General features: G+C 35.3%; 2 protein-coding genes across 2 annotated transcripts in view; one reads left to right on the forward strand and one right to left on the reverse strand.

The window, feature by feature from the left end:
• The window catches only part of LOC111055953 (CUGBP Elav-like family member 1), a gene marked incomplete in the record, with an annotated part of 852529 nt that overhangs the window by 737582 nt on the left and 88772 nt on the right, over window positions 1-26175 (forward strand).
• LOC120351712 (contactin-associated protein-like 5) lies at window positions 2273-25375 on the reverse strand. Its single transcript, XM_039429832.1, has 12 exons — window positions 25213-25375; window positions 22976-23144; window positions 21465-21580; window positions 18469-18575; window positions 16064-16385; window positions 14399-14703; window positions 10911-11018; window positions 10246-10384; window positions 8027-8115; window positions 6843-6984; window positions 5524-5699; window positions 2273-2675 (listed from the first exon to the last, which is right to left on the reverse strand). Exons 1-12 carry the CDS (start codon window positions 25349-25351, stop codon window positions 2409-2411), a joined length of 2079 nt encoding a protein of 692 aa, XP_039285766.1. The 5' UTR covers window positions 25352-25375; the 3' UTR covers window positions 2273-2408.

Genomic DNA, 26175 nt, shown 5'->3' on the forward strand with positions numbered 1-26175 from the left:
AAAATGCGATATGTGTGTAACTGCTGGCCTAACGGTTCTTCCATTACGAGCAGCTGAAATGAGCCATGCGGTCAAATTTGAGAAATGAATAAATATAATTGTCCAGTCAACGAAAGATTATAGAGGAAAAGTTTGGAACACAATTTTTAACTCCACAGCTCTTTTAAGGATAGTTAGAGGATTAAGATATCAAAAGTCCTCACCCCTACCCTCTGTGCTAAAGGGGTGGGGGTGGTTTGAAAATACCATTTTCTCATTTTTCGCATATATCTCGGAAACTATGCATCTTATGAACATTTGTATCTGTGCAAAATCGAAGCTTACTAACTTACCAACAAGTCTTGTCCTTTACATTTTATCCTGAGATATCCGCTCTTGAAGGTGAGACATTTTTTGAAAAAAAAAAACACTTCTGCCTCCAATTTTTTTCATCTTTTCAGCCTTATAATTTTTGAGCGATTGATGAAAAAAATCCGTGCTGATTATGAGCTGATAGAGCATCAAATTATCTTGAATTTGATGTATATTTACACTATTTTACGCATTTCCCTACGACAGTTTCAGCAGTTTTAGTGTTGAGAGTGAAATTTTTTGTTCAGCAACAATAGATTAGTTGACAATGAAATTTGAAGGGAATGTTTAAAACACAATTTTCGACTCTGCAGCTTTGTTGAGACAAGTCTGGAGGTGAGCATATCAAAAATCCCAACCCCTACATCATGTGCTGAAGGGATGAGGGTGGTTTGAAAGTTGCGTTTTCCACTTATTACTTACATGCTTATATCTTGGAAACAATGCATTTTATTGACATATTCAACTACATAAAAATGAAGCTTGAAAGATTTCCTACAAGTTTTGCTTGGTAGAGGTTTTCGATAAATCCGATACTCTTCGAGATATTTATGTTCTAGAGTGATGCATTTTATTAAAACCAGTTTTTCTTCCATTTTTTCGCTCTTTCAAGTCTTATAACTTCTCAACAATTGATGGGACAAGAATGCGCTAATTACGATCTTGTAGAGCATTAAATTATCTTTGAAACTGTCGTAGGGAAATGCGTAAGATAGTGTAAATATACATCAAATTCAAGATAATTTGATGCTCTATCAGCTCATAATCAGCACGGATTTTTTCCATCAATCGTTCAAAAATTATAAGGCCGAAAAGATAAAAAAATTGGAGGCAGAAGTGTTTTTTCAAAAAATGTCTCACTTTCAAGAGCGGATATCTCAGGAACTATAAGAGATATGGAAAAAATGTAAAGGACAAGACTTGTTTGTAAGCTTCAATTTTGCACAGAATACAAATGTTCATAAGATGCATGGTTTTCGATATATATGCGAAAAATGTTGAAATGGTACTTTTAAACCACTCCCACCCCTTTAGCACAGGGGGTAGGGGTGGGACTTTTGATATGCTAATCCTCTAACTATCCTTAAAAGAGCTGTGGAGTTGAAAATTGTGTTCCAAAGGTTTCCCTCTATACCTTTATTTGAGCGTTCGTTGCCTGGACTATATACAATTGAAAGAATTGAAAAATGAAAAACTATGTGGCTAAATGTGAAGAATGAGTGGATAAACAGTTTGAATTATGAATGAATCCGGTTCATTGAATGAATTTGCCGTGCTACCAATTTCTCCTAAATAGGTTGGATAGCATTTCACACCTATTAACCTACAGGAAGTTATCGGCTCCAAAATGGTAGATTCTTGATAAACTATGAATGGATCTATCGCCTATGAATGAGAAATCCAGTTTTCAGAGCAAACCAACTTATAATCTTCAGAAGAATTTTGTCAATATACAACACAAATCCACAAAACAATACCTTACACACTTAAACATCCTAGCATATTACAAGCTAAAATACTTATCCAGTTTATATAGTTGAAAACAATGGCTATAGGCTTGTAGACACACAAATCAAAATACACAAACTTAGAACACCATACAACTGTTCAAAACTCAATTTAAAACATTAAAATTTCAATTAAACAGAAAAATATTCAGAGAGCACGAAATTAGAACACATAGCCAGACATCATTTTTAGAGAAGACCAAACAAGTCAGAGCAAAAACCACACCTCAAAATCAGTGATAACTTCATGAACACGTCACCGATATTTAATTCCAAAAAATTATAAATTACAAGTTTAGAATTTACATTTTACATTTGTTCTCAATAAAACTTTATTTCGAAATTGTTATTTTAAATTTATATATCCTCTATATTATAATAATCTATTAATTCTGTTTCTTGTTCTCTGATTACCATGGAATGCAACACATTATTTACGATAAATTCTCAGTTAAAAAAATGTCCGCATATCGATTACTCTGATATTTACTACCAAGTTTTATAGATCTCGAATTGAAGATTCGATTTTAATCGAGAAAAAATGTAATATTACAAATGAATGATTAAATGAACAACTGACCAGCACAGGGACAAGACCCCCTCTTTCACGTTGCCCAGGTAGTCAACAGTGCCATTGTGAGCAGCTGATATGAACCAAGTGGCCGAGTGCAGTTCCAAAGGAGCCTTGTAGCAGTCGTACTTTATGTACTGACTGCAGTAGAGCGAGTGGGAGATCAACTCTTGCAGCATCTCTGAGGTGAATTCGCGGTAGGTGATCGTGAAACTGAAGTCGTTTTCCGCCAGGCTGCGTACGTCCTAAAACACACGAAATCAAAAATGATTAAAATTTATTTGTTTATTCATTCATTTATTTATTTATTCAGTCATGTAAAATTATTACACTTATTTGAGGAGGCACAACAGGCTTATGCCCAAAACTGTCCCTTCTCAAATTTTTTACTACAGTCCAAATCAAAATGTAAGTTAGGCTTCTATAGTGAGGTCCACGTTATAATGACGGTGGAAAAAGATAAGAGAACAACGTTACCGATCCTCTGTCTTGATCCAACGGTAGCTGATACAGGTTTATTGATGTAATATTAACTGTTCATTCTCGTTTAAAATAATCAATACATCATTAAGCAAGAAATTATGTTTTTCAATAATTTCATAATTGAAATGAAATATTTTGATGATTAATTATTAATTCTACATTGAGATGATCTGGCAACAGAGCAAAGCGCTATCCGCTTTGTTAAATAATAGACAAGGATAGCAATACCATTGCTAATCAAACACTGCCATTATAACGTGGACCTCCATCTATAATATTATTATTGAGATGTCAATATTGTAATCGATAACCAGCTGAATAAGTTCACTTCTTGGAATACAGAATACAGAATCACTTTCTGCCTTGAATACTGACAATGAGGTACATTTGATTTGTAGATGTAATTTTCCAGTGGTCTATTCATCGTTATTGGTTGTCTATTTTATGTTTTTTTAATGTTTTTTATGTTGTTATGTATTTTATGTTTTTTTTCGCAGTTTGAACTACATTTCATAATATAAGTATATTTAAAGAGAGGAAATGCTACAATCAATCAATAAAATTACTTGATGGTGATTGAATGTGTGTGTGTTGTGTGTGTGTGTGTTGTGTGTGTGTGTGTTGTGTGTGTGTGTGTGTGTGTGTGTGTGTGTGTGTGTGTGTGTGTGTATGTGTGTGTGTGTGTGTGTGTGTAGGCTTTTTTCTCCTCCTATATCCGATTAAACCTCAACTCCTGCTCACGGACAAGTGCTTCATGAAGCACTTTGTGAGCAGTTATTGTTTACATTATTATTATATTATATATTATTATATTATATACTATTACTTACAATCTATTATTAAATTTTAGATGGATTATTGTTGTATTTGACAAGCTTGACTCTATTTGGTTTCTGTATATGTATTTATGAGTGTGAATAAATTTGAATTTGAATTTGAATTTGTTAGAAGTTCCTGTCAAGCACCTGTTTTTCGTTCGAAGCCTTTCGCGTAAATGTCTTTATCATTCAAAGACATGTATGATCCCTAGACCAGTTATAGAATAGATACGCTGGGAAGTCTAGCCTCTGAAGCCAACATCTACTGTCATATCACCAATCTTGACGTCACAACAGTGACGTCACGCATCGTATAGAAAACTTTCAGATTGTGTCTATTTCAGATTCTTGGTGTTTTTAGGTTATTTCTAGCTACTGGCAAAGACGATATCGGTTAAGTTATATCGGCTTCAAAGTTATAATGCGTTTTGAAAATAATAAGGTACGGTAGCCTACAAAACTAATTTATTGTCATGCTGCAATGAGTTCACTTACATCATAACCAAGGATAATATTACAGTTACAACTTACAATATTTATGTGTAGGTATAAATTTCAACTTACGCATGAAAAGATATTCCACTTTTTTGCTAAAAATTCCAGTGCAATTATATGCTGCGCAGGAGATTACCATTTTCATAAATAATAATTACATAAATAAATAGCAATCTGCTATGGAAAACAAGCTATAATGTTTAACAAAAATGCATTGTTTAACAACAATGTAAGTTAAACACCACAAACACTTACAAAACAAACTCAAAAAAGTTTTCTATACGATGCGTGACGTCAAGATTGGTGATATGACAGTAGATGTTGGCTTCATCGACTTTCAGTATGAATATACAATGGGCAGTGTCTATTCTATAACTGGTCTAAGGTATGATCACACTCTTGTCATGTCGTTAGTGGTCACCCTAACATTTGCTGTAAAACATAAAACCGGTTCTCCCCACTTACAAATATTTTGTTTGGTGACGCATCTACACTAGCCACGGGCAAACATTGTTTGTCAAACATGATAAAATTCGGTCAAACTGTTTCAACAAACATGTTTGTCGAACATATGTTCAGTGTGGACACGGCTTTAGACGTTTTCAGGCGGCTACCCAATCAGCCAATCGTGGAGCTTCCTGCCGAACCTAAAAACCTTTGGAAAAAACACTCGGGGCCGGTTTCCGAGCTCGTGATTTTGCTAAGTTCTAGACTTTAAACAGCTGGAGACAGAAAATTGGCTTTCGAAACGAGGTGAACTAGTAGTCCACGTTTCAAGTGAATTTCGAAAAACTAGAATTGAACACAAAATAAAATGAAGAGATTTATCTAAGTTCTAGACTTTAAACAGCTGGAGATAGAAAATTGGCTTTCTGAAATGGGGCGTAGTCGTAGTTTTTTCTCATTTCTAATTGGATTCGTTTTCTTGACTAAATGGTTATGAAACATCCCTAAATAATTCAAAATAGCTGAAACTTTACACTATTTTCTCTTCATCTTATTTCTAGTTCAATTTCCTAGTTTTTTTGAAATTCAATTTGAACGTGGACTACGACTTTACTTTTTTTCGGAGAGCCAATTTTCTGTCTCCAGCTGTTTAAAGTATAGAACTTAGCTAAATCCCGAGTTCGGAAACCGGCCCTAAATATGGTCTGGCCATACTATATACTCATAGTTCTACATTAGTCTACTAAAGTCAATACAATAGTTCTACAATAGTCAACATAGATATTATGTTTTCAGTTTTCGTTCAGTTTAACTACAGACCAATATGATCGATATACTGAATAGTACTCACCACTTGACTGGGCAGATTGTGTTCGACGATAGTTTTCGTTGAGTTTTCCAGCGACTGGAACTCACACTTGACATGGGCGGGCGGAAATCGTCCGTTTCCGTCAATGTCGATCAGGTAGACGTCGGGCTTAGAGTAGCCGAGCAGAGCGAGTTCTTCGCAAGTTTTACGAAATTTCGCTGCAAAAATATTATGATAATAAGCTTTGAAAACCTGATGAATTGCTATCCTCTACATACACCTATAACTTTGAAATAAATGTGACAAATTGTAAATGTATTTGACTTTGTTATAAAAATTTTGTTTTGTAATGACAATAAACTATTCTAATAAGCTATCCTCTTCCCACTTGCCACAGTGGCAAGGCAGATAATCGGCAACGCAGTTCTCCTTCTTTTCTCCACTACCATTATAAGGTGAACCTTACTCTACTATACCGCTATCTACTCTACAATAGAATGCGGTGGAAATGGAAAGTGGCAACATTGTCTTCCTATCATTTTCACAGACTTGATCTGGGAAGTACTTTTCAGAGATTGAGTGAAAGGCGTGACTATTTGTCATTGATTGTGCTCCATATACCTACTGTAAAAATACCTCCATATAAATACTGTAGTCAGTTAGACCAGTTCCTAGTTTTTTCAATACATGTTCTTCTTTGTTCCATCAAATAGACCAAGGTTGAATATGTTATTTACACTATATAGATCTAGTGTAAACATACAAATTGTTTCCTTAAAAGAAAACTGCGCCTCTGCAATCGTTTAAACTCGATTCTTGATACATTCAGTGATAATTTACGCAAATTATGTCTGAAATGTATACAAGATCTTCAATTTTAAATTTTACATCATCTAACAGACCATTCAATATCTTATTTGGTTTGCTTTTCCCTTTTTAACTACCTTTTTCGGTTTTATTTATTCAGTTTTGTTTAAATTTTTGATATTGAAATCTTATCTCTGAAGAACAACATTTGTATCATACTTTTGAGGTGAATAAGGTTTAATTATTATTAAACGAATATCCCAATTAAATGCTGTAAATCACCCCGAAGACTTCTGCTACTGCAATTGGGATATTCGTTTAATGATAATTATTCATTAATTAGCATTTGAACAAATGTAACTTCCAATTTATTTTCATCTGTAAACAAGGTCTGTTTTTGCTTAAGCTGTAAACCTCTTTGAGATGTATTATTTTTCTCTGCAATGTATCTTAAATAAATGTAAATGTTCAGGGATTTGAAACATGCTTTGTATGTGTATTTTCGGTGCATTTTGTATTATTTGAGTGCCAATCTGTGAGAATTTAGCACTGACCGAAGTGGCAGTTCTTGCCGATGTATCCGGTGCCCTTGCAGTCGCAGGTGAGTCGGTCATCCTTCACCTGACACTTGCCGCCGTGTTCACACGCGTTCGGCCGCTTGCACGGGTCAACCAGCTGGCAGTTGTCCAGAGATACCTGACAAATACACAAAATATTCATTACTTTAATCAGAATCAATAGAGGTTTATTGTAGTGTTCGACTAAGGGCCGTTTGCTCAGTGTCAGTTTAAAATTTATCTCAATTTGAAATGGATTGAATCAATGTTCAGTTTAGTTTGATATGATGTGATCCATATTATTAACATATGTAACAATTTAAACCTCCTGTCAAATTATTAGAATAGTTGAGTCATCACTCAGGCCACCGAATTGGAGTTTTGGACTGGTGAGCTAAGAGAGTGATGACCGCGTAGAAACTAAACTGAAGGGACAGAACATTTCGAGGTGCGCTTGTGGAAGGTAGTGTGAGAGAATTGGTTTCAGCAATGTGATTCAAGAGCTATGATGTTCACGAGAGAGAGTACAGTCCGGGTCCTGTAGCTTTGCCTATCTTTGGAAATGTATTTTTTCATAAGCAACATATGCCTTTTTGTATCTTCTGAAAAGCAACATGTTGCATCCGAAAAGATACTCAAGGAGCTTTAATGTAACTTTTCATAAGCAGAAGATGCTCTTTTGTATCTTCTCCCAAACGCCAACTTAATCAGCTGATAATCAGCTAATCGGAGAGCTTCCTGCCCTGCCGACTTGTCCGCCGCCAGTACAGAAACGCCTGATAAACGCTTCATGTGGCTTGGGCCCTAGAGTTATTCAATGTTATTAACGATCTAACTCTATCTTCATTAATCGTCTGAGGAAATGCGTTGAGAACTTGAAGTTGATTAATGAAAGAACTCAGAAGGTATCATCGAGCATGTAGAAAAATACACAAATTACGATCAACAAATTGAGCCTAAAGTCAAAAGAAGGAACTCGATCCACTATTTCAATCATTCTCATGTAGATTGTATAAATATGTCCTAATACAAATAAACTTATGTAGAAAATAAATTTCAGTTAGTGCCGTTTGCACAGTGATAGCTTGAACTGATTTGACTCATCTTTAGTACACATGTTACATCCATTAAATGATTGCATTTTCAAATTTTCTTACAAGTTGGAAATTGATTAAACATACCTGTCCCACAGTGTGATGAGTACGCACTAAGTAGCGCGGTTCCATCTGTACACCATTGATTATTATTTCCCGCATACATCCAATCAGCCCTGTAACACAAAATGCATTATTAATATAAAATTCTCTATAATGAATTGAAATTTCATTCATAAAACAGAAATATATATCAGAATATCAATATGAATTCCAGTATTCAGATTCTCCCTCAAGAGAGGTTTAGTCGGTTTCACCGTTCGTTAAGGAATTGGTTTTCAATTGAAATATGAATATATATGACTATGAGTTGCCAACCATATAATAATTATAATTTTTGCCTACATCTTTATATTTATTTATTTATATATTACGAAAAGGATGATCAGGCTCAAGCCCAAAACTGTCTCTATTCAAATTTAAACAACAGTCTAAGAATAGGTTATGAGAGTCACCTTTTGAAATGGAATTTTCATACCACAAAAACCAAGAAAATTTAATGTATTCAGAAATGTTTAATATGAATATAGAAGAGAGAAATCAGAAATGAATTATTGAAAATTCATACGCACAGGAATAGTATATTTCGCACCTAGAGCAGAAAATGAGACTTTTCCGGCTCGAAATCGGTTTTCAAGTCCGAGGCCGTAGGCCGAGGACTAGAAAAGACTGAGAGCCGGAAAAACATTTTTGCCCGTGGTGCGAACGCTATTTTTCGCCACACAGAAAAATAAACAATATTTATCATATATATGAGAATAGTTGTTTACTAAGCACTTCCGAAAGCAGAAGTAGAAGGTGATAGCTCTAGCAAATCTAAGGTAATCTGAATATCAGGAAATTGTCCAAGTATTTTTATTTTTTATTCTGATTTGTCTAAATAACCTGAAAGATGATGTTCAATCATGTGAGAGGTTGAGTTTATACTTTTTTATTCTTTCAAATGACAATAAGATGATATAATTATAAATGTTTTAATTATTGAATAATGAACACAAATAATGAAACGTTTTTTGATCACCTTTCTTACCTCCATGTTAGCGGCTGGAAAGGGTACTGTTAGCGGCTGGAAAGGGTACTCTTTCCGGCCTAGGCAAACAATGCCTTTCAGATCTATGTAGGGACTGGAAAACAGCTGCTTTCTGTGCAGTGTGGCGAAAACTCTATTTTCGAAGGAAATAATTGAAGTTTTTTTATACTCATGAGAACTATCTATAGTGAAGTCCACGTTATAATGGCAGTGGAGAAAGATAGGAGAACAACGTTGCCGATCCTCTGACTTGTCAATGCCTTCTACAGACGGTAGCTGATACAGGTTTATTAATGTAATATTAACTGTTCATTCTTTTAAAAAAAATTAATTATATTTTATTAAGCAAGGAATTATATTTTTAAATAATTTCATAATGAATTTTCATAACTGAGATGAAATATTTTGTTAATTAATTTTTAATTCCACATTGTTAAAAGCCGATCTGGCAACAGAGCATAGCGAGTGAGAGATAGCGCTATCCGCTTTGTTGAATGATAGACAAGGATAGCAATACCATTGCTAATCAAACACTGCCATTATAACGTGGACCTCACTATAGCCCGTTTCATCGTTCGTTAAGGAATTGATTTTAAATCGGTTTTTAAATGAAATATGAATATTTTTGACTATGAGTTGCTATCCATATAATTATATTAGCCTATATCTTGATATTTATTTATTGCGAAAAGGATGAACAGGCTAAAGCTCAAAACTGTCTCCTTTCCAATTTAAACAACAGTCCAGAAATAGGTTATGAGAGTCACCTTTCAAAATGATCAATTCATACCACAAAAACCAAGAAGAGTAAATTATTATTACTAAACGAAAATCCAAATTAGTATTAATTCATTAGCATTTGAATTATTGCAAAATCTTAGTAATTTCCATCCAAGAAGAGTATCCAAGAGAGGACCTGAATGGTCCACACATCCAAGAAGAGAAAATTAATTCAGAAATGGTTAATATGAATAAAAAATAAGAAAGAAATCAGAAATGAATTGATGAAAATTCATACGCACAATTACGGAAACTCTATTTTCGAAGGAAATAATTGAAGTTCTTTTATACTCATGAGAAGTATCTATAACTGATCACTTTTCTATGTTTTGTATCTCACTGTATAGCTGTTTCCGATTTTATAGAAATATATTTTTCGTGCATTCGTTTTGCTTATTTTTGAAAGAAATTGGGTTTGAATTTTGGAGCTGCTCACCAAGACTAGCTTTGGCTCCAATCCCACTTCCAATGATAACTTTTTTGCTCATTTTGAATTTCAATCCGTAGAGATCGGCTTCTTTGTGTTTGAAATCAACAGCCAGGCCTAGTTCTCCTCTTGTGTAGTTCAACTCTACCTACAATCAAAATTGCAAATTATTCAACTAATGATGTATAGTTGATAGAATATGTATATGATATCGTATATGGAAAAAATGTATTATTATTGCAATATATAACTGAAAAATAATGTTTTAAACAACCCCTAAGTTTATACAGTGTGGGGTATGAACGACGATCCATATGCATTATTTTGAACAGTATGGATACAATGTAAAATATTTCTATTAAACAAAAATAAAACAGCAGATCAGGTTCAATTTTGGATGAGTAAATTAATGTCTAATCAACTATTTCTCTAGAAACTCGTTATAAAACGGAAGTTTTGAGCTCTGACAAATAGTGACGGACCCCCATCACAAATCTGTTTACCAGCCCCGCAAACCGTTATTCTGGCTCAGTGATTCAGAAAAACAGAAGGATAAAATGATAAAATCTAGAATCCAATTGCAAATTCTAGTTACAAAAAATGATAAAGTGACCCTCTAATTCCATAATGATGTAAATGATTTCGAGTGTATAAATGTGCTATTACCAACTTACGGTATGCCACGCCCCCTTGTTCTCGTACTTGAGGGTGGTTAGATGAGTCACGTTCTTTGTCACGTCGGGAACCAGTTCAAACCGGATCTCTTCGTTTACCAGTCTCACCTAGAAAAAATATTCAAAAAATTAAAGAGGTTTAAGGAACACTTATTTGGGAAATATGAATTGAAAAGCTCAAAATACACTCATACACCAGTCTCATCCAGGAAATATATTAACAAATCTGGTGTGGCGCACTCACACAACTTTCCTTGCCATTATGAAAATTGATCACCTGACGCTAGTGTTGACGCGCATCTCAAGTCTACTATTCAAAGATCTGAGCCAGTTGGTGACAGGACAATAACGCTGAAGACACACGAGGTCTGCTATATCTTCATAGTGAATGATTCAATAGAATCAATTTCCAACAGTTTGCAATTGAATAATCACATTTTCTCAAATTTCAAGTTTATTTTCAAATTTAGGTCAAAATGTTACTGAACATTAATATTGTAGAGATTTTCATGCTTAATCATTTCCACTAGATTTTTTTTTGTTTAAATTGTATCTGGAGCCTGGTAATTGGAAATCTAAAATCAAATTTTGCATAGATGGGGCGAAGGTCCCATTCTTACAGATAAGAAATTTTTACAGATATGGGACTCATGGCAGTTGATCAGTTGATAGAGCTTATCAATGACTATTTTAGGTGTAAATTTGATCAAAATCGATGGAGCCGTTTCAATAAAATCGCGAAAACCCTGTTTTTGACAACATTTTCGCCATTTCAGCCGCCGTCTTGAATTGCATTTGATCGAAATTTTTCGTGTCGGATCCTCATAGTGTAAGGACCTTAAGTTCCAAATTTCAAGTCATTCCGCTAATTGAGAGATGATATATGGTGTACACACACACACACACACACACACACACACACACACACATTTTTTGGTCACAGTCGACCTTGAAACCGAAACGTATAAAAATTTGGAAATTGGGGTAGCCTATTTTTTTCGGAAAGCAATTACCATAGGTAAGGGAAGTAGAAATTGATAGAGGTTTAAAATAACTTCAGGTACCTAATATAGAGTTGAAAAGTTCTGAATACACTCGTTTACCAGTCTCACCTGGGAAAAAAATATTAAAAACATGATAGATTTGAAAAACTTTTTGGTAAATATGGAATTGAAAGATTTGACATACATTACACTCTTTTACTATTATCTTGTGGAAAAAGTATTGGAAAACATGGAGGGGTTTCAAATATATTAGAAAATATAGAATTTGACTTGAGTTTGGAAATCGAAGTTTTTCGATTTGTATATTATCAAGCTATCAAAATGAAAACGTTTTCTCAGGAAAACATTTTTTCCGATCATTACTTTTTGAAATATGAGCGCCTAAAGTTCAAATTTTTGGGACAGAACATTTCAAATTCGGTAAGAGATAAATCCATGAGATTCAGAGGATAAATTTTTCATTGTATTGTTGATTGAATAAAACAAAAAAATTGGAAATATAATTTTTTGAGAAAGTTATTCAATTCACCAAAAATGACAAAAAATAGCTGAACTATAAGTTTTTTGGTCATTTTTAGTAAATTGAATAACTTTCTCAAAAATTGATATTTAAAAAAAACTGTTTTATTCAAAAAACAACACCATGAAAAATTCATCCTCTGAATCTCATAGATTTATCTCTTACCGAATTTGAAATGTTCTGTCCCAAAATTCTAAACTTTAGGCGCTCATATCTCAAAAAGAAATGATCGGAAAAAAATGTTTTCCTGAGAAAACTTTTTCATTCTGATAGCTTGATGATAAATACAAATCGAAAAACTCTGAAAAATATCACCAGTAGAGAGTTTATTTTTAGCCTATGCACAGTCTTAAGGTAATGTGGAGGAAATATATTTATTAATTATTTTCCGTCTTCTTTTTATTGGAAATTGTATTATTTTTAAAATTATAGTATTGTGTAAAGGAGGCAAAATGTGTTTCTACCTTTTGTCTCAATTAATTAACAAATAAATAGTAGAATAAAAACATCTTTCGACTCGGAGGATATGCGGAGCAGATGTTGTGTTCAACTGCATAGACTGAGCCTGTTTTGGAAATTTGGCAACAGCTCTTGTTTCTATGACTTCATTCATGGCTCTCAATTGGCTGAACGGGTTCCCCATCTCCCACCATCTAGTCCAATCAAGGAAAGGTTATAGAGGGAAAAGTTGAGAAGACAATTTTCGACCCCGAAGTTGGGTTTAAGGTCAAAGTCAAATTTTCATTTTTGGTTGAACGCATTGTTCTCAAGATATGAGCGTGGAAGCAAAACGCTGAAAATGCAACTTTTAAACCACCCTCATTCCCTTAGTACATGAGTTAGGAATGGGGACTTTTGATATGTTCTCCTAACTGCAAACCCTACTAACTCTCAACGAAGCTGCAAAGTCAAAAATTTTATTTAAAACAGTCCCTCCAAATTCCTTTGTCAATTGGTCTATTGTTGCAAAAATAGAGATTCCACACTCAACACTAAAGCTGTTGCAAAAGGTGTAGGGAAATCCGTAAAAGCGTGAAATTATACATCAAATTGAAGAGCATTTAATGCTTTATAAGCTCCTAATCAGCATGGATTTTTCCCGTCGATTTTTAAAAAAATTATAAGAACAAAGATAGAAAAAATCTGGTGTGGCGCACTCACACAACTTTCCTTGCCGTTATGAGAATTGATCACCTGACGCTAGTGTTCACGCGCATCTCAAGTCTACTTATAAACAAAGATCTGAGCCAGCTGGTGACAGGACAATAACGCTGGAGACATACGAAGTCTGCTATATCTTCATAGTGAATCATTTAATAGAATCAACAGTTGCCAACAGTTTGCAATTGAATAATCACATTTTCTCGAATTTCGAGCTTATTTTCAATTTTAGGTTAAAATGTTACTGAGCATTAATTGTAGAGATTTTCATGCTCAATCCTTTCCACTCGATTTTTTTTTGTTCAAATTGTATCTTAAGCCTGATAATTGGGAATCTAAAATCAAACTTTGCATAGATGGGGCGGAGCTCCTGAAATTTTTACAGATATGGGACTTGTGGCAGTTGATAGAGCTTATCATTGACTATTTTAGGTATAAATTTGATCAAAATCGTTGGAGCCGTTTTCGAGAAAATCGCGAAAAACCCTGTTTTTGACAACATTTTCTCCATTTTAGCCGCCATCTTGAATTGCATTTGATCGAAATTGTTCGTGTCGGATCCTTATATTGTAAGGACCTTAAGTTCCAAATTTCAAGTCATTCCGTTAATTGGGAAATGAGCATTCATTGCCTGGACTTATCTCTATGTTCTGAATATCCCTTCGAGTCAGAAGATGTTTCAATTCCACTTTACTATAGTGGCAGTGCTGTAAAGGTTCCATGAATTCATGATAAAGGTGTCATGATTCATTCGTCAACTGCAATGTGTTTATTTGTTTAAAAAGTTTCAATATCTCAATTACCTCCCAATATCCTTGACCAGTAGCGGTAGTAACTTCGGAATAGGCAAGCACAGCCATAGCACGACTACTCTTGAAGTCGAAAGCTAGAGAGAGAGCGTCCGGGTTATCGTTGGTCCACCACACGTGTGCGACAGGGAAGGGAAACGTGATAGGGATGTCATCCACGTCCTCTTCGGCATAGAGAGGATCCAGCACCCCGATGTAGTGCACCTTGGGGTTGTTCTTCTTCAGCTCGTACAGAATGGACACATCGTTGAAGTAGACGTACTTCAGGGAGCCGACGAAATTGTTGTGGGACTGGAGGCCTAAGAAGAAAAAGAGAGAGAGAAAGAATTAAGAAGGACTGGAAAAGGAAAACAAGAAAATAATATTGAGAACACAAATTATTGGAGTACAATCGAAAACGAAAACAGAAGAAAATAATTGAGATGACAATTATATTGGAGTAATCAATTAATTAATTCAATGTGCAGTGATAATTAAGTGTAATATTCAACTATAGTTTGGTGTTTTAATTCTTCTAGATTCAAAATTTCACACAACTTATATATTATTTATATTTTTGGACGAAAATTGAACTTGAGCGTTCTACAGTGGAAACATAACCTATTTTTTGAACATGTTATTTATTATCAAAATTTGGGAATGGAATAGTTTTGAGCCAAGCCTTTTTTTCCTTCCCAATCATATTTATATGATTTGTAACTGTATCCACAAATAAATAAATAATCTCAATTGTTGATGAAAAGGATACATCAAATTATGCTAAACAATAATATCCAAATAATACAGAATGATGGGAAGAGAAATAAGAGTACGATCTTAATATTGATGATGAAAATAATACATCAAAATATACTAAAAAATAATATCCAGATAATACAAAGTGATGAGAAGAGAAATTAGAGTATGATTTCAATTGATAATGGAAAGAATAAATCAATTATACTAAACAATAATATCCAGATAATAGAAAATGATAAATCTGATGATTCTGGAAAAGGAAAATACAAGAAAATAATATTGAGAAGACAAATTATTGGAGTACAATCGAAAACGAAAACAAAAGAAAATAATTGAGAAGACAAATGAGTACAATCTCAATTTTGTTGATGAAAAGAAGACATCCAAATATACTAAACAATAATATCCAGATAATAGAAAATGATAAATCTGATGATTCTGGAAAAGGAAAATACAAGAAAATAATATTGAGAAGACAAATTATTGGAGTTCAATCGAAAACGAAAACAAAAGAAAATAATTGAGAAGACAAATGAGTACAATCTCAATTTTGTTGATGAAAAGAAGTCATCCAAATATACTAAACAATAATATCCAAATAATACAAAATGATGAGAACAGAAATTAGAGTACGATCTTAATTGATATATACTAAACAATAATATCCACATGATGAATCTAATGATGATAATGAAAGAGATAGGGTCCTGTTGCACATACGCCTGATAAATTGAGGCACGGTTTCAAGGACACTCATTGAATCTAATGGACCATTAAATCTTCGAAGAAGAAGAAGAAGAAGAAATACTGAAATTTTAACCGTGATCTCTTCAAAAACGCCTTCTCTAATTGGTCCTCGTATAGTTAATCACGGTTAAAATTTAACCGGCTTTTGTGAAACCAGGCCAGAGACACCCTTACCTTTCCTCTTGTGCAGCTCAGGCCCGCCGCCAATGTATATCTCCGGGTCAATGTAGAGATGCTGCAGCTGACCTTCACCCAGATCCAACAGCCTGACGTCATCGTCGAGCGACACCAACAGCTGATCGTGGCTGTGCAGAATGGTGAGGTTGTGCCAGCTGTTGTTGCTGACAGCTGTGCCCAGCTGGCTGACGGTGGCAGCTGACTCATCGCCCATGTCGACATGCACCAGCACACTGCCGTTCACTATGGACACGGCGATGTGGTGGTGGCGCGGTGACTCGCCACTCGCGTAGAACAGAGCTGAGTCGTTGAACCACGTCTGTAAAAAAGGAAAAGGGAAAAGGTTTGATCTATAGTTCATTTTTCGACTTGGAGGGATATGCAGAGCAGAGAAAAGTGGCGATGTTACCCTGCTAAAGCTGACCTAAACTGAAAGCTCTACATCGACTTGACCGTTCTGTTCGTAACCTTAGGCCAGCCATACTCGTTGCGGTACATCGGAGAGGTATACCTGCGCAGGTATTCATCTCCGGTATACCTGTACAGCCAAGAGCTCACACAAGTTACGGTAAACCGGATGGGTAGTTAGAGAAATGGCAAGCGAACAAGATGATATGTTTGCTTTGGTGGGTTTGTTAGAGTATTCACCACAACTGACTCAAACCTGTGCAGGTATACCGTCTCGGTCCACACACACGCTCAGGTGAGCACACCTGTAAAGGTGAAAAGAATTGAAATTCGATTCTTCTCCGGTCACCTGCGCAGGTTTGCCTGAAGTGGCTTACATACACCTGTACAGATCACCTGCGCAGGTAACACCTCTCCGGTATACCGCAACGTGTATGGCCGTCCTTAGCTTTAAGAAGTCAAAAGTTTTGATCTGTCTTTTCAAGGTGCCACTAGAATAGCACGGGTGAATGCTGTTGATCTCACAAGAATTCTATTCAAAACTCAACTACTCATAATAGTGCAAAGGGTTGACGAAACACATCATCAAGAGTAAAATGAATACAAAGCAATAAATTCAATTTTCCAATGCCAAACAGAGAGGCATTTAGGGCCGGTTTCCGAGCTGGGGATTTTGCTAAGTTCTAGACTTTAACTGGCTTTAAACTCTGGAGTCAGAAAATTGGCTTTCCGAATCAGAGCGTTAAAGTAGTTGAGGACTTAAATAGACTCTGGAGTTCAGAGATCATGTTAGACCCTGGAGTTTATAATTTCGCTTTCTGAGTGAAGGGCTTATAAGTCCAGGACTTGAATTAGATTCTCGCCTCTTCCCGAGTCAAGGATTTATCAAAAATTGTTAAGTCCAGGACTTAAAACAGCGTGATTTTGAACCCTCGACTGGGGTAGGGTTTAAATCTAAGTTCTAGACTTACATAAACATATTGATAATAATATCAATAATAAATTATTACTCCAGTTTTTTTCAAAACAAATACAATTACATAAACATATTGATAATAATATCAATAATAAATTATTACTCCAGTTTTTTTCAAAACAAATACGTTTTCAAACTCAATAGCCTAATGAAATTGATATTCCAAAATCACTGGTTAGGATCAATGATCAATAATAGCATAACGTAAAATGAAATGTTTATTCATTCACCTTTCAAAGGTTTTGCTTTGAATAAGCCTACAAAGAAATTGAAACGTTTTTTTACAATAAAGTTTGGAGAGCATGCTCATTTGAATATTGTCCCGCTGTAATCAGCTGTTCCCGTTTTGCTATAATGCCAACAATACAACAGCAAAATATTGTGAATTTGCCTCACGTTTAATGCGTTAAAGTCCTAGACTCAAATTAGTCGAGAGCTTGATAGACTGCAGAGTTTAGAAAATAAAATCGTGACTCAGAAAGTCAATTTAGTCCCGAGAGCTTATTTCAGTCCTGGACTCTGTAAGTCCAGAACTTATAGATTCCGAGCTCGGAAACCGGCCCTTAAGTATTCTAGTGTGAAATGGATATCGTAGTATGTGATAATGTAATGTGTTCTATTCTATAAATCTGATCTATCTATTTTATACTGTTCTGTTCTATTCCATTCCATTCTATTATATTCCATTCTCTTCTATTCCGTTCTATTCCATTCCATTCTATTCTATTCCATTCTATTCTGTGATATGAATAATTTCATGTTCAAAGATGATGTACCAGTTGCACAAAATTTTAATCGTGATTGACTCCACGAGAACCAATCAGAGAAGACTTTCTTCGAAAAAAACCCTTTTCTGATTGGTTCCTTTGATCTGATTGTGATTCTGATTTCCAAACCTTTGATCTAATTGGTTCTCGTGGAATGAATCACGATTGAAATTTAACCGGCCTTTGTGCAACCGGGCTCAAGTAAATGAAATAATGAAGAGTTGAAATTGATATTGTGTGACGAAAATCACCTTGAAATGAATGCCGATACGGTTGACACTGGAGTGGACACGATCCTTCCAATCATAGACTCTGTACGACATGTACGAGGAGCCTCTCAGTGTTAGAATTGTCGCCGCTAAAACAAAAACAAACAAATCATTAAATAAAACTGGTTTTACACCCCAATATCAACTCTAACTACTATCACATGCACATAGGAATGACTAAGTTTCACATACAGTTATTAGTAGAACCATAGAGAAAATATAGCATAAGATAGAAAATTAGTATATTTCGCACCTAGAGCAGAAAATGAGATTTTTCCGGCTCGAAATCGGTTTTCAAGTCCGAGGCCGTAGGCCTCGGACTAGAAAAGATTGAGAGCCGGAAAAACATTTTTGCCCGTGGTGCGAACGCTATTTTTCGCCACACACAAAAATAAACAATATATTATATATATATATATATATATATATATATATATATAATATATATATATATATATATATATATATATATATATATGAGAAAAGTTGTTTACTAAGCACTTCCGAAAGCAGAAGTGGAAGGTGATAGCTCTAGCAAATCTGAGGTAATCTGAATATCAGGAAATTGTCCAAGTATTTTTATTTTTTATTCTGATTTGTCTAAATAACCTAAAAGATGATGTTCAATTATGTGGGAGGTTGAGTTTATACTTTTTTATTCTTTCAAATGACAATAAGATGATATTATTATAAATGTTTTAATTATTGAATAATGAACACAAATAATGAAAAGTTTTTCGATCACCTTTCTCAGTTCCATGTTAGCGGCTGGAAAGGGCACTCTTTCCGGCCTAGTAGGCCTAGTCTGTTCTGACGTCAGACGAGAGTCGTCTGCAAACAATGTCTTTCAGATCTACGTAGGGACTGGAAAACAGCCGCTTTCTGTGCAGTGTGGCGAAATAGCATATATCATATGAAAGATAGCATATTTGCTATCCGATGGTAAACGTCGTTTATGCTCCAAGCCGATTTTCTGTTGACTCAAGCAGATTACTGTCAACTACTGTCTATCATCACTGTTTTGTTCGGGTGAGAGTGTAAAACGGCACAGTATGAGAGACTACCAGCGACACAAAGCCTCACAAAATATAGCTACTAGGACTATCGGCTTGAGTCAACAGTGAAATTTAAAACATAAACGCCTTATTCCAAATATCAAGCCGATTTTTCGTCAACCCAAGCCGATTACTGTTGACTTTTGTCTATTATTACTGTTTTGTTGGGGTGAGAGTGTGAAACGGCACAGTATGAGAGACCAACAGTGTCACATAGATATTCACAAACAATAAATACTAGGACTATCGGCTTGAGTTAAAAGTGGAATTTAAAACATAGCGTCCTTTTCCATGGGATATACAAATCAAACAAATCAAAATCAATTTATGTTCCATTTTTTTACAATATATACAGAGCATGAAATTACCAGTTACGGAAATAATTACAGGATAACTAAACAATCATAATCATACCCTAAAGAGCATTACAAAAAATCATTATCATGGAAAATAATCCCAAAGGTTACAAAAACCTGTTTTGGCAGAAAAAAGGAAGTGTTAAAGTCAACACAAATATATTCTTATACTATCATTCCTCTATGGAAGAACTCACTAATTATTAATAATTCTAAAATAATAATAATAATATATTTATCATATTTAATTTATATTTATTCTACACTGACACTTAAAGCCAGTTACAAAGACATCGATTTTTGGACGTCGATTTCTTGCCATCAGTTTAGAATCTACAAGATTAAGGACGACACAAAATCTTACGTTCAAAAATCGATGCGTATTTAACTAGACTATATAGATATGCCCATATGCAGATACTCGGTTTAAACCAAGGTACCTATTTTATTATTTATTATTTCACAAAGGCGACTTTCTAGAAGTATTTTAAGCCTAGGTGATAAGGATGGGATGAATGATAATATAATGGAGGTAGAGTTATGAATGAATAAAAATTACACTTGAATTGATTTGAGTCCACTTTTCAGTCCAGAAATGAATAAACTAGAATACAAGGTTCCTGTATTCTAAGTAGATTGGTTTAAACGAAGAAATGCCAGCTGCTCGTTTAAACCCCGTATGAAACACATTATGATAAATGCAACCATATCTACAAGTAGAACTGGTTTAGCTTTAAGCGTAGTGTTAGCATAAATCTCCCCTATTAAAAACGATTTCAAGTTCGAACCTCGTCAAATTTCAGCTGAGATCATGCTTTATCAGCTTCATAACCACTTGAATTTGCCAAGCCAGATCTCAGCTTGAACTTGAGGCCCAAATTCACCAAAAAACGAAACCTAGGTTAGAGCGGCAGTTGGTCAGATGTCAGATGATTTTGAATTGGTTTGTAATAATTATGATTTTTTGTTTATTTAGAAATATCGGGGCACCGAGCTTCGCTCGTTATTTTTATTCATTTATAAACAGAACACAATTCTCTAAAATGATCGTATTTATATTTTACAGCTGGCTATACGTCAGCTTATGAATTTCGGGGATGCGATATTTTGATTTTCCACAGGATCACTCGCTCACTTTTTACTATCCACAGACGACAAAAGTCTCAGCTGTTTCAGCCAAGGACGAATTATCCTTTTAATGTCGTTCAGCGAGTTTTCCCAAGGATGAGACCTAGTGCAATCGAATTATTATATCATAAACCTACTATGTTCCAAATTCCGTGAAAATCGTTGGAGCCGTTTTCGAGATCCGTTAAACATGAATAAACAGATATAAAAATAACCAGATGACCAGATATAAAAATATAAACAGATATAAAGAAATTGCTCGCTTAATTTAATAGGATCAACTGGCGCTCAAACCAAGTTTTTGTGAAGTCGGTCCTAAATTTGAACTTGAAATAGTTTTCAATATGGACCTAAGTTGTTATAAGATCGGGAATAAACTGACTTCCAAAACTCTTTTTCTGGTTTCTGAAGTATTTTTTAGAAATTTTGAAGTACTCACTGTAAACATCGCATAGTTCTCCCTCGTAGCAGGTTCCGAAGCAGTCACATGACAATTCGTTGTAATGATTGATGCACATGCTGCCTACAAAACACAGGTTCTCACGGGTGCGACATCTGTAGGAGAGAGACAGAGACAAAACAACACTTTGAAACGAGAGAGATTCAAGAGAAGATTAGCAAAATGATGAGGCGAAGAGAACTTCTCATATAATAGAAGAGAAGTCAAATAGTATGCATAAGAGAAAATTGAAATGATTGCACCAGGGCTACTACTCTCTGACTTTAGAGGTGAGCGTGCATCAGGTCGGTGGAGCGCCGCGGCGCGCAGAAGAGCGTAAAAAGGACTGCGCACTGTGAGCGCGGCGCGGCGCCGTTTTGGACTAATTATGGTCGGGACACACATATCCGTACCGAGCCCGCGCCGCGGCACTGCCGTGTGACGAAAGTACTATGGCAAGTGAGAAAACAAATGCTTTCAAACGTGTAGGGACACATACTACCGCACCGCGTCAGCACCGTCAGCGTGTTTGTTACGCCGTCACCGTCAAGTTCAGTTTACTTTTTGACGGAGACAGTGCGGCCTCGTTCAACATGGAGAATGGAAAACTGATTGAAGAGATACGGGATTTTCCAGTTTTGTACGATTGACAAATATGTATTTTATGACAAATATGGTTGAACGAAAAAATAAGTTAAACCAAAAATAAAAGTAGAACCAAATAACTTAAGCCAAAGGTATAGACATCATTTATAATAAATGATAAAATAAACAACAAAACGTATAAAAGAAGGAACCCATGACTGTCTCAAATTTTTTATTTAAAACTAATTACGTTTAGATATACATAAGGCAGAAGATAACAATTTTTTTGCTGATATATAGATAATATTTACGATACATGACTGATTGTGGTATTGTAAAGGTAGGCGCACACAGATCGTCATCGGACGGACGGCACGCATGTGATTATTATTTTTGTTGCATTGTTTTCAATTGGATTGTGCAAACCGATCCGCATCATATGAGTATGCGCACTCCAATTGAAAACAATGCATCAAATCTAATCGTCCGATCCGTGCCGTCCGTCCGATGACGATCTGTGTGCGCCAACCTTGATGCACCGGAATATATACCAGCACTATGATTCTCATCTTCTGTGTATACAGGTAATTAGTTTAAAATTTGAAAAATATAAATTTAAATCGGATGTAACAAGCTTGATACTGTTATAATAGTTTAACACATTCAGAAATCAGACGACAGTAGCACCACAGAACTGAGACACTGCTGCCGCTCGGCTGTCGCACGGATATGTGTGTTCTCCTACCACCATCACCGTGTCACGGACGTAGCTCGGCCCTACCTCGGCACGGGCTCGGTGCGGGTATGTGTCCCGAGCTTTATTCTATCTGATTTATAGCTATTTATATTATAATTTAACATAAACTATGGAATAGATTATGAGATTGAAAATTGATAAAAAAATAATGACTGAATATATAACTCACTTGTTAATGCACCCCTCCTGTACATTGTCGTGTTTAGTTGCTATGAGGGGTTTGATGGGCAGCAAGTCAAAGGCAGCTTTACCCGCTTTCAGAACCATGTCTTTGATGCAGCCAACAAATGACTCAATTATGTACTTTACGCCATGCAACTTCTCTTCGGGACTTAGACCTGTAAAAATGGAGAATTTTCAGAGGTATAAGGATCAATTAGCGAACTAAAATGGATGGGAAGATAATATAATGAGCTTTGTTAGTTTCAAGAATAATCATCCATAGAATTGACATCATATACATTGATGTCACTAAATGACATTTAAGGCCGGTTTCCGAGCTCGGGATTTAGCTAAGTTATAGACTTTAAACAGCTGGAGCCAGAAAATTGACTTTCCGAAACGGGGCGTAGTCGCAGTTTTTATGACAATCTTTATTTCCTAAATTCTATAATATTGGAAACGTTTTACCTCGATGAAATTAAATAATACAAAATAGCTGAAACTTTACACTATTTTCTCTTTATTTTATTCTGTATTCAATTCTCTAGTTTTTCGAAATTTAATTTGAACGTAGACTGCGACTACGCCCCGTTTCAGAAAGCCAATTTTCTGACTCCAGCTGTTTAAAGTCTAGAGTTTAGCTAAATCCCGAGCTCGAAAGCCGGCCCTTAAGGAAAACCCTACTAAAAATATGGTTCAACAGTCAGCCTTCCAATAAGATACCAGAAGTCGATAAACTCACTCGGTCACTCCCTTCTCAAATTCTATTGGTGGATGCCTTCTTAAGCGTCAGCTGCCTGCCACAAAGTTTCGACCAATCACATGCAAGCAGCCATTTTCTTTCAGAACACACCCTTTTTTCACGCAATCTGATTGGTCGTTGTGAAATTATCGTGCGAGTGAATATCACTACATCAGAGAAGCCTCTGATTGACAAATCATGATCAAAATCCTGGCTTTTGCAACCAGGTCTTAGTGAAATTAATCATAGACATATTTCCACACTTCCAACTTTTGAAACTATTCATCATTATTGTCAGAATTAGTTCACAATTGATAGGATTTTATGTTAAATATACTTTCTATTGTTTATATAATAAGATTCCATTCAAAATGATTGGATTAAGGATTAGAAAGATGGAAATTCGATGAGCGCTACTATTCAACAATTATTTGTCAGCCCGGGAATCGAACCTGTACCTCCCAATTGACGGTCAGGAATGCTTACCTTTAAACCAAACTGACAATCTCGGGATAGCAGCGCTCATTTTATACGAAGCCATAGCGACCAGTCAGTCTACAGATGGAAATTTCTCAGATATTGCGATTATTAAAATGCTAATGAATGAATTATTATTATTATTAAACGAAAATCCAAATTAAATGCTGTAATTCACCCCGAAGACTTCTGCTACTGAAAATATCAACAACAGGGTAAACAGCTATAGTGAGGTCCACGTTATAATGGCAGTGGATAAAGATGGACAGCGTTGCCTATACTCTGCCTTAACTAATTATATTTCTACATCGTCAAAAACAGATTTGGCTTCGTTGTGGAGCTAGAAAAGGATAGTACCACCTGCTTTGTCGAACGATAGACAAGGATAGCAAAATCAAAGTTTATCAAATACTGTCATTATAACGTGGACCTCACTATAGATGGTAATTCGATGAGCGCTACTATTCAAAAATTATTTGTCAGCCCGGGAATCGAACCAAGAAGACTGGCTGGCCGCTATGGCTTCGTATAAAATGAGCGCTGCTATCCAGAGATTGTCAGTTTGGTGTAAGGGTAAGCATTCCTGACTGGCAATTGGGAGGTACAGGGTTCGATTCCCGGGCTGACAAATAATTTGTGAATAATAGCGCTCATCGAATTTCCATCTAGCTGTTTACCCTGTTGTCAATATTTTCAGTAGCAGCAGTCTTCGGGGTGAATTACAGCATTTAATTTGGATTTTCATTTAATAATAATAAATTCATTAGCATTTGAATAATTGCAATATCTCAGTAATTTCCATCTGTAATTATAAAGAGTTTATAAGATTTTACATTCCACTTATGCCATAACTTAAGTCTTTACCGCCAGCCGTATAAGAATAAGATCGTTGATATATAGCTATTTAGAATAATAATTATTGACTTTGTCTAACTGTTACAACTTTTGTTTTATTTTTGTGTTTTTGGTAAAATAAATTGGATTGAATTAAATGGAACTTTCAAAATAACTATTTATGGTGATACCTCCAATGAGAACAACGGACGTAAGGTCTGTGGCGACACCATAGCTGTTGGATGCATCCAGTCCGAGGATGTTGGTCTCGGCCAGTTTGTCATCCACTTTGGCAATCAGCTTGGCTCCGTGCACGTCAATACGCACCATCACACTGTGCCAGGTGTCTCTGTTCAACCCTGCACACACAGTAAAATCAAATTATTTATTTGTCGAAATGGATCAATGGATCAAAAAAATTCTATGCAAATATGGGGAAGGAACAGTTTTGGGCTTTAAGCCTGTTGTTCCTTCCCCAATCATTCATAGTTGAGAATTATATTGTATCTATCAATCTATAAATGAAATGAAAGAAACAAAAAGACTATTGGAATGTGATGGGATAGAGTGGTGGAGAGAATCGATATTTTGGTAAATACAATTTCCGATCAAAAACAATATCCGATTACTTGTCCAACATATATGAGGTCCAACATCTAAAATGTTGGATTTGATGTCGAACCATGAATGGGATTGTCGGGTGACCGAAGTAAGAATTGAGTGTAGAGAAAGATGAATGAGGAAAAGGAAGGTGAAGAGAGAGTTGGTGAAATGGGAGGAACTGAATGGAAGAAGGTGCAAAGGAGGTAAAGAAGAGGAAGAAAAATACAGGAAAAGAAGGTGGAGGAGGACGATGAGAAGGAGGAGAAGGAGAAGGAGAAAAAGGACGAGTAGGAGAAGGAGGATGAGCAGAAGATGTGGGAGGAGGAGTAGTTTCAGAAGTAGGAGCTGAAAAAAGAAGTAGAAGAAGAGTAATATTATCTAAGGCGATTAAAAGGAGTAATATTATCACTAAATTATTATTAGGCCTATTTTAGAGTGGATCATTATTATCAAGAATTTTTATTATCATATTAGTCATTATAATCAAGAGGTAATAAATAAATAATCGTAATAAAGTAATAAATAAAAGTAATAATATAATAATTGCTTAC

This window comes from Nilaparvata lugens, chromosome 5, assembly GCF_014356525.2.
Source record: "Nilaparvata lugens isolate BPH chromosome 5, ASM1435652v1, whole genome shotgun sequence".
Taxonomy (NCBI): Eukaryota; Metazoa; Arthropoda; class Insecta; order Hemiptera; family Delphacidae; genus Nilaparvata; species Nilaparvata lugens.

What these genes read in the sequence shown, in the direction of transcription:
- LOC120351712 (XM_039429832.1), bottom strand. Translation starts at nt 25,351, where the DNA reads ATGGTGCGTATTGACGTGCACGGAGCCAAGCTGATTGCCAAAGTGGAT. An exon ending in ACAAGGGGGCGTGGCATACC is followed by an intron (nt 10,385 to 10,910) that starts GTAAGTTGGTAA and finishes TTTTGATTGTAG; the next exon opens with GTAGAGTTGAACTACACAAG. An exon ending in TGGAGCCAAAGCTAGTCTTG is followed by an intron (nt 8,116 to 10,245) that starts GTGAGCAGCTCC and finishes TTTGTGTTACAG; the next exon opens with GGCTGATTGGATGTATGCGG.